Below are 10,630 nucleotides of genomic sequence, written 5' to 3' on the forward strand. Positions count from 1 at the left end.
AACTAGCTGTAAGTGGAATTCTGTCTTAAGGCAATTAAGGCATCGTGCCTTAAGGCAAGTTGCTGGAACTTCCCGTGCCAAAAATTATTATTTTTTTAAAAGCGATTAACATTTTTGAAAAAATTTCACTTCGAAAAAATAAGATTTTTTAGAAATTTTAAATCGGACAAAAAATTACTTTTTTTTGAAAAAAAAAAATTTTTTTTAAAAAAAATTTTTAAACAATTTTTTTTATAAAAATTTTTTTTTGGAAAAAATGTTATCTTCATTTTGATATATTTTGGAAGATCTGAACTTTTTTTCAAAGCAATCGTACTGCTTTAACTGCATAGAGACGAAATATAGAAGCGCGTAAGCGCCGCGTCGCTGTCTAACGGAAAAACAATAGTACGGAACCCATAGGAATGTAAACAAAACTTAAACTTATTGTTAAAATCTCAATAAAATATCTGATAATTTGATATGCATATGTCTAATGTCTAATGATTATTGTTGACCGCCAAATGTTATTTTTTTTTAGTTTTTTTTACTAGATCTCCGAAACCGCTAGACCTATCTTCATGAAAATTTGATCAAATCTTCATCTTATTAATACAAGTAAAATGTTTTTTGAACTATACAAATCGGACGCTCCGTGCTCTTAAAAACTGAGTTACCGTTTTTGGCACTTTTTGCCCCGTATCTCCGGAACGGCTAGAATGTTTTTTGAATTATTCAAATTGCTTCATCCGTGTTCCCGAAATCGTCGACGCAAATTTGTATCCGAACACACACACATGCACGCACACACACACACACATACATCAATTTTCTCCAAGGTATGCCAACATATTCAGAAACCATACCAGATATATAAAAATTTTCATTTTCGATTTTTTTGCGATTACTTACCCTATGGAAAATTAATTATAAATAAATCAATTTATCATCTCCAGAACTTTAACAATCGTCATTTCATTTCGAATCAAATTCCAAAAAAAAAAATAGTTGTCAAATTTACCCAAAATTGAAAAAGTGCTCCCGCATAGTCACAGTCTAAACGCATTTGCAAATAATTCTGTGCGACATTTTCACTTATACTGTGCTCAGCTTGGCGGCATTTTCACATTTTTCAATAATTTTCACAAAATTGGAAAAGTGCTCCAGTACACAAACAGTCTAAACGCACTTGGGTAAACATTTGTACCAGAGTGGCGCTTAGACTGTTCTTAGCTTGGGTGATTTTTTGAATTTTTAATCCAAAATTACAAAAAAATTTTTTTGAAAAAAAAATTAGAAACAAAAATTTTTTTTTTCCAAAATCAATTATTTTGTTGAAAAAAGCAGAAAGTTCTTTGAATCATTTAAATCGGACGCTTAGTTCTCTCAAAAACAGCAATTTTTTTTAAATTTAGCTCTGTATCTCCGAAACCTCTGGGCCTACCTTTGCCAAAAACTAATCAGCACATCTCCCTATCAATAGGAATCGAATGTTTTTTAAACCATTCAAATCGGTTGATCCGTTCTCTTAAAAACTCGCTTTCTATTTTTTGCACTCTTTGCTCCATATCTCCGTAACGGCTGGACCTGCCTTTGCCAAAAACTAATCAGCACATCTCCCTATCAATAGGAATCGAATGTTTTTTAAACCATTCAAATCGGTTGATCCGTGCGCCCGAAAACGTGGACGAAAAAACGCGGACATACAAAACACACACACACACACACACACACACACATCCATTTTTTCTGAAGTATGCCAAAATGTTCAGAAACCTTCAAAACGTCGAGAAATGTAAAAATTTTCAATTCCGATTTTTGGACGATTACTATAACTTACCCTACGGGAAGTTAATAATTTATGAGTGATTAAAAGTATTCGGAGTGAATTTATTACACATGATTGAAAACGAACGAACGCGTTAACTCGGAGTATTTTCTAAAAGCAAATTTTCAAAAATCACCAATTTTTATAATTGAACTATTTAATGATTTAGTATGTTGATTAAACCAGGTACTCTATCGTCATACCAAGTAAATCGTCTAATTTTAATGTTAACAAACGTCAAAAAAACTACTCATTTTCTCAAACTTTGATAATTTTTCAAAATTATACTACTTGTCGTAAGGCCGTAATATTTCAGTAAGTTCTATAAGACCATGATATATATCGCCAAAAAAACTTCCATAAAAATCGGCTTAAATTTTTTTTTTCAACAGTTAATTACAAAAAAATGGCTCGGTAGATTTTCACCTAAAACTTATCAGTATCATTCCCAACTAATACCTTTCAAACAGTTTTTGATTTTTCAAAATTGATTCGATAATTTGAGCTTAAATGTGGACGATAAGTTTAACACTTTTTTTCAAATTACAAAGAAACGGTTTGGCAGATCGTCTCACAAAACCGACAAACGATAGTCCTCATTGAGATACATCAAATGGATTTCAAATTTCTAAAATCGGTACAGGCGTTTTTCAGAAAACAACGATCAAAGGTCTAATTTTGAGAAGTGCCAAAAAACGATACTAATTTTTGCAAACTTTGATGAATTTTTAAAGCTAAACGAGTTGTCGTAAGGTCTTAATATTTTAGTATGATCTAGAAGACTTTGGTATCAACCGTCAAAAAAATAATCATAAAAATTGTCGATTTTTTTTTTTTTTTACTTTATTACAAGAAAACGGCCCGGCCGATCTCTACCAAAAACTAATTAGCACGATTCCCAACCAATATCTTTCGAACGGTTTCTGAATTTTCAAAATCGATTAAGAATTGCGGGCTACAACGTGGACGAAATTTTTTTCACTTTTCTGCGATTTAAAAAGAAACGGCTCGGCCGATCGTCACACAAAACTCAGAAACGCTAGTTCTCATCGAAATACATCGAATGACTTTTAAATTTTTGAAATCGGTCCAACCGTTTTTGAGAAAACGTCGATTTACGGCAAAAAATCTGTTCACACACACGCACACACATACATACTTTTTCCAAAATTGGTCTCATTCGATTCAGAATGGCTTGAAACGTCGAGAAAACATAAAATTAGCAAATCGGATTTTTTGATGAAAACAAACTTCTCCTTCGGGAAGTTAATAAATCGAAAATTTTGCAGAGCGTCGAATTTTCAATAAAAAATGACACGGATTCTCACTTTTAGAGATAACAAGGTACTTTTGTATAAAACTATCATAGTGCCCATTTGGACTTATGGAATCGAACTATGGGGTTGCTCATGCAAATCTAACATAAACATCATTCAAAGGTGCCAGAATAAAATTCTGCGTATCCTTACTAATGCGCCTTGGTATATTTCGAATTTTTGCCTACATAAGGATTTGAAAATCTCAACAGTCAACGAAATGATCAAGATTAGAAGTTCATCTTTTAACAACAAATTAATCCAGCATACAAATCCTACAATTCAAGCGATTCAGAGACCGATAAGAAGATTGAGCAAGAAATGGCCTTCCGATCTACCAAACACCTAGCCCAATACGTCCTGACGTAGTACGCGGCATACATCATCACGTCATCGTTCATTTATGTTATTATTTTTGTATTACTGTTTTAATTTAATTTTTATTTTAACTTTTTTCATTTTATATTCAATGTAATGCATTTTTTGTTTTTTTTGTATTTTTTTTTGCTCATATCAATTTTGTAAATAAGACATTAAAGTCTTGATTAACAAAAATAAATTGTAACAAAAAAAAAAAAAATGTCGCTAGTTATACCTAAAAAAAAATTTTTTTTAATTTTCAAAATTTTTTACATGCTATTTCCATACAAAGTTTGATTGAATTGTGCTCTATCTAAAAGACAATATTAAGAGCTAAAACTTTCAGAAAATTGATTTTTATCAATTTGGAACCATTTGAGACCCTGGGAGCAAGGAAATTCGAAACCATTTACCATTTTAAGGACTACCCTAATATATATATATATATATATATATATATATATATATATATATATATTGAACTGTAATTGTGTGGTTCTTTGGATCACTCCTGTGATCATGGAAGATTATTTGGTTGCTGTAGCAGAGCGGTTGATAATATAGAAACTCTGGTTCTTGGTTGATCTTGATATTTTTATTGTTTACTATTTTTACAATTAAATAAATTGTTTGATAACCTTTTGATTATAGATAATTAGAGACTACATTTTTTTAAGTATCTAAACAGTAAGCCTGACTTGACTCCTGATTTCTGACTTCTCTCCTGATTTCTGACTGCCTAACTAAATCTTAACTACTTCTTATATACTAAATAATTGTATACAAAACGTGATTCCAAAATCTAACAGCAAGGCCGGAAGAACTTCGGATAACCTTCTAATAGCACGTCGTGCTTTAACAAAAACAATAAATAATAAATTATATTTGTGATTACAGAATAATATATATATATATATATTGTAGAGCTTCAAACAAAGAATCCAAAAGTAATAAAAAAAGTTTTTTTAAAAATACATTTCTTTATTTATTTACTGTCGACGTTTCGGAAATAGGTACGTTCCATCTTCAGGACATCTGTCAAGGGGCCGTTCAAGTATTACGTAAGCACTTTAGGGGGGCGGGGGGGTTATCGATTTGCTTATTTTGGGTGACATGGGGGCAGGGGGGTCTAGATGATGATTACGTCATAGTTTTTTTTTTTTTTTTTTTTTAAATAATTTTTACAGCTGTCCTGAAACGGACAACAAGTAAAATATTTGACATGAAACTGAAGGCAAAGTTATTTTTAACAATTCAACGTTGGCAACATTAAGAAACTGATAGTTGAAATAACTGTGTTATTGAAAGTTAGTAATATGAAGTTTGTTCTTACAAAATCTCAAGTTGACGTTGTCAACTGATTTGATGAATAAAAATAAATGTGAATTGTCACATACAGTGACGTACCTAGAACTTTTGCCGCCCGGGGCTATCTCCAGATTGCCGCCCTTTCTATTACATATAGTCGTTTTTATAAATAAACTAGTGGTGCATGGCATCGTGCATTAAGACAAATTGCTGGAACTTTCTGTACCGAAACATATAATTTTTAAAAAAGATTAAATTTTTTTTGAAAACTTTGAAAAAAAAAATATTTTTGATAATTTTGGAAAAAATTGACTTTTTTGAAAAATCTGTTTTTTATATTTGGAATTTTTTTGAAAATTTGTAACTTTTTTTCAAATCAATCGCGCAGCGTAGCTGCTTTGGAGACGAAAATCGAAGCGCGTAAGCGTTGCGTTGATAGACATTGATACGGAACTCATAGAAATGCAAATTAAATTTATTCTTATTATTAAAATCTCTAGAAAATGTCAGATAATTTGACGTGCATATCTACATATCTAATAATCATTTTGAACCGCCAAATGTCGTTTTTTTACCTTTTCTTAATGAATCTCTGTAGCCGCTAGATCTGTCTTCCCAAAAACAGTTCTTCGTTTAGTCAATACAATGAATTGAATTGAATTATTTAAATCGGACGCTGCGTTTTCTCAATAACTAAATCACAATCTTTAGCGTTTTGTCCACTATGTTTGAAACGGCTGAACCTGCCATTACCAAAAACTAATTAGCACGTTTTATCAGTACGAATCGAGTGTTTTGTTCAAATCGGTTGATGCGTGTTCCTACAATTATCGACGAAAGTTTGTATCTAAAAACATCGATTTTTTCTAAGGTATGCCAAAATTCAGAAACTTATGAAACGTAAAGATATATAAAAAATTTCTCTTTCGATTTTTTTTGCGATTACTGTAGTCTGTAAGTTACCCCACGAAAAGTTAATAGATTATTAAGTTATTTAATCAATATTAATTAATTAATACTCAGAGTAATTTTTTTTAGGAAAATTTATATGCACTCGTTAACATATTTATACTAGTAGAGCGCATGGCATCATGCCTTAGACAAATTGCTGGAACTTCCCGTACCGTAATTAAAAATTTGAGGAATGAAAATAATTAAGAATTGTTTTGAATAATTTCAAATAGATTATTATTACATAGTGTAAACTTTTAAGTGCTTTTTAAATTGGGCGACAAGCGTATTTTATGAACAACTTATGTGCACGTTTATAAGAGTCCATTTTTTGGAATTTAAAAAAAACGTTTGTTCTAAATATTTTAGGAATCTGGAAATTATTGAAAATATTCAATTTTTTTGAAATTATCAAAATAATCTCAAATTTTTGTAAAAAATCTCTATTTTTTATTTTTTCAAAATTTAGTGTTTTTTTGAAAATGATAAATTTTCGAAAATTAAACTTTTTTGAAAATTTCAATTTTTTTTTGAAAATTTTCAAAATTATTAAATTTTCTGTAAATGCATTTTTTGCACACTGTCTACTCAAGCAAAATGTTTTTTGAATTAATCTAATCGGGTGATCCGTTCTCTCAAAAACTGCGTAACCGTTTTTATACTCCGAAACAGCAAAATTGCCTTTTGCAAAAACGCCTCGCGATCGAGTACGAACCGAATAACTTTTCAGTTTTATAAATCAGTTCGACGGTATTCCATACTGTCGAAAATATCGAGAACATTTGTCTAAACCATATAAAAACTTCAAAATTAAAAATCTTGGTACGGAACCCAAAAAAATTTCACAAAATGTGTACACAATATTAAAATCTCTATAAAATATCTGATAATTTGATGTAAATATGTCCAATAAACATTTTTGATCACCAAATGACACTTTTTTAACTTTTGTTTATTGAGAATCCATATCTGCTAGACCTGCCTTCTCAAAAATATAATCAGTTCTTCATTTTGTCAATAGTGGTAAAATGTTTTTTGAATTATTAAAATCGGACCCTCCGTTCTCTTAAAAACTGAGTTACCATTTTTGGCACTTTTTGCCCCATATCTTCGGAACGGCTAGACCTGCCTTCGCCAAAACCAAATCAGCACGTCTCCTTATCAATACGAATCGAATGTTCTTTGAATTATTCAAATCGCTTCATCCGTGTTCCCGAAATCATCGACGAAAATTTGTATACATTAATTGCAAAATGTTTACGTAAGCATGGGGGGAGGGGGTATGAGCTTTGCTTACTTTTGATGACAAGGGGGGTGGGGGGGTAAATAATTGTAAAAATCTGCTTACGTAATACTTGAACGGCCCCCAAGACACAAGATCTTGATAAGATTTAAGCAACCAATATGTTTAAGAAAAGTATGTTGTTTCCTTAAATCTTATCATGATCATGTTTCATGTTGGCAGATGTCCTGAAGATGGAACGATACCTGGTTCCGAAACGTCAACAGTAAATAGATAAAGAAATGGTTTTTAAGAAAACTTTTTTGTTTATATATATATATATATATATATATATATATATATATATATATATATTATATAATAATTAAGTCCAATGGCAATTATCAATTGCAGGTTTATTAACTCTTGCGTGAACCCTGTCGCTTTGTACTGCGTTAGCGGTGTATTCAGGCAACATTACCATCGGTACCTCTGTTGCGGCAAGCGCGTGAGTCCAGCTGTGGCATTGCATTCGTCACTCGGCGGAGGAAGCAGGAGCAGGAGCAGGAGCGCAAGTCGTTTTGGCAGAGCTAATTCGACCGCGGTCTGCGACACCTCGTTCATGAATTCAACAATGCGCAGGTGAGACGCGTACGGCGGCGCGAGATCTGGATCGGAAAACGCGCGGTCACAAGCCAAGTCGAAAAATGAAACCACGCGGCAGTCGTCTCACAAATGCAACAAGAGGCAGATGCAATCCCATGTGTAAATATAAAGGTAAATGTTTATATGTTTATGTGGGTATGTGGGTGGAATTTAATTGTAAAAATATATGTGTAATGTAATATATAATTGTACAAAATAATTTAGATTATATAAATTAATAATAATTTATTATATGTAACTTATTGTAAATGTATTCAGTAACAGAAGCATAAATTTTGAAACACAGTTTACATATTTCATATAGTATGTTTCAATAAATATTTTTATATTTTCTATGCTTATAATATCGGTTACAATAATTTTGTTAAGTTTATAGTATACTTTATATCCAGATTTGCGATTATCCGGACTACCAACTGCGACTAATTTATATGTATGTACATATTTTAAATTCAAATTTTTGCATGATCAAAACAATGCTGCAGTTTAGTATTTGTATGTAATGCAATCTAAGAAAATATATATGTACATACTAGAGATGGGCTTATCATATCCGAAGCCGGATCGACTCGGATTTGACTCCGCTTCAGGGAGGAGTTATATCCGCTTAACAACTCCACGACTCCGACCACTTTGAAACCAAAATACTCGACACAAATGTATTTTATAGTGCGTTGTTTATGCATCTAAGGATTTGTCAAATTCCATTTAATTTTTTGAAATGAAAATTTATGAATAAAATAAAATTAAAAGTTATGAATAAAATAATTTTTCTAAAAAATTCACAAATAAATGACGAGTTGTAAAATTTTTCGCTCGACCACATGATCGACTCAATGACTCGTAATTTTAACAGTGCTGACCAAAGTAAAAACGCAAAACTTAAGAATCAAATTTAATTATTTTCTTTTGATGAGAAAATAATTGATTTTTTGGATTCATTTTATATAAAAATAATGTAGTAAACTTTGTAATAAAAGCAAAACATAATACTTCTGCTTTCTAAATTTTTCTTCTGCTATTTCCATTCGAGAATTAATATTATATCGGGTAGTTCCATTAGCATATTATTTCTTTTACACAATTATATAATTGTGTAAAAGTAAAAATTTAATACTATATATTTTTTGCTGCTTAAATACTATTGACGTCACTGATATATTTTGCACTCTAAAGTATTGTTGTTTCAGGCTGTGGAAAAACCAGATTATGTGTATTTTGTTTCGTGTATTTTTTGGTATGTATATTCCTGATTGCCGTCATTCACTGCCAAAGATTGTCGTAGTTAGAAATATGACCCCTTACTATTCAATAAATTATACATTGGAGCTATTCACACTTGAACACAATTTCATTGTTCTGTATATTTGAAGTAATATTTTTGTATTTTCGGGAAAAAAACGTATACCTTAAAGGTCATAAAACTGCCTATGAGACAAGAAAGCGACAGCTTCCTTCCCAAAAGCAAAAACGCAGTAACAGATTTAGTACCAGTTTAGGGAAGTCGGATATGACAAATCCGGTGAGACGACTCCACTCGGATTCACTCCGAGGGAGGAGTTGTATCGGAGTGATAACTCCAGCGTGAGTTACCCATCTCTAGTACATATATAAGGAAGTGTTAATTTCTTAATAAACATTGATTTTCGTTGATATCTATGTGTTTTTCTTATTTTTAATAAATTCACAACATTATTCTTCATACATTGGATTACCCGGATTTTCGATTATCCGATCGAACAACAAGCCTATCGACAACAATTAGTCCGGTTAAAAAAAGCATTATCATAATATGCATACAAGAATCGTTTTGACAAAACAAGATTTTCACTAAAGTTCTTCAAACTTTTGTTTATGAGATGATACATATTAAAAAAGAATCAATGGTAATGGTAATATAAAATTATAATGTTTATAATAATCTTACGTCATACTGGAACAATTTAATTACTTTTTAACTTCCCGATGGAGAAGTTTATTAAAAATTCTAGTCGCTAATTTTATGTTTTCTCGGCGTTTCAAATCATTCTGACCCGAATGAAAACAAATTTGAAAAAACTATATTTATGTGTGCGTGTGTGTAAGACGATTTTGACCTTTTATAGACATTTTCTCAAAAACGTCTAAATTTCAAAAATTTACAAACCGTTCGATGTAACTTGATAAGGACTCTAGCGTTTATAAGTTTTGCGCGACGATCGACCAAGCCCATTTTTTTAATTAGCAGAAAAGTGAAATTTTTGTTGTCCTCTTTATATTCCACAATCCTGAATCGTTTTTAAAAAATCGGAAATTTTGAAAGACATTTGTTAAGAATTGTACTGTTTTTGAACTAAAAAAAAAGAGTGCGCGTAATGTTCATACGCAATTGAAGTAAAACTTTTTTGCATATCAACAATCGAGTAAAAGATAGCAATTGAGTTATAAATAAATACATCATATATCCATTATAAATAATTATAATAATAACCATTAAACTTATTTATAAAATAATAAATTCTATATTATAAATATATAAAAGCATTATATGATCATACCTGTTTGGAGTAATAAATCTGAATATAAATGCATTCTTCATTATTTATACAAATATGCAACTTATTCAAGATTAGAAAAAAAAATTGTAAGCTTTGACATTTGAACGAGAATAGTGAAATATCATTAAATCACCCATTTCTCTTGTGTTATGTGTTTAAATATTGACTCATACTGGTCACTTTCTCGCATTTTTTAACTTCCCGTTGAGTAAGTTATAGTAATCGTCCAAAAATCGAAATTGAAAACTTTTGCATTTCTCGACGTTTTGAAGGTTTCTGAACATTTAGGCATACCTCAGAAAAAATGGATGTGTATGTATGTATGGATACAATATTTCAGTCACGTTTTCGGGCGAACCGATCAACCAATTTCAATGGTTCAAAAAACATTCGATTCCTATTGATAGGGAGATGTTCTGATTAGTTTTTGGTAAAGGCAGATCCAGCAATTACGGAGATAAAG

The 10,630-nt window shown here is 31.0% G+C and overlaps 1 protein-coding gene across 1 annotated transcript in view; it reads left to right on the plus strand.

Moving 5' to 3' along the window:
* The window catches only part of LOC113375847 (neuropeptide CCHamide-2 receptor-like), a 118,654-nt gene extending 111,044 nt beyond the window's left edge, over positions 1–7,610 (plus strand). Inside the window, exon 6 of the mRNA XM_026615797.1 lies at positions 7,379–7,610. Within this exon, the coding sequence (XP_026471582.1) occupies positions 7,379–7,610 (232 nt within the window). The remainder of the gene's footprint in view (positions 1–7,378) is intronic.
* Positions 7,611–10,630: the final 3,020 nt, after the last annotated feature.

The sequence above is a fragment of the Ctenocephalides felis genome, unplaced genomic scaffold (assembly GCF_003426905.1).
Source record: "Ctenocephalides felis isolate EL2017-DRISC unplaced genomic scaffold, ASM342690v1 CF-g0.4_SCAFFOLD_01886, whole genome shotgun sequence".
Classification (NCBI taxonomy): domain Eukaryota; kingdom Metazoa; phylum Arthropoda; class Insecta; order Siphonaptera; family Pulicidae; genus Ctenocephalides; species Ctenocephalides felis.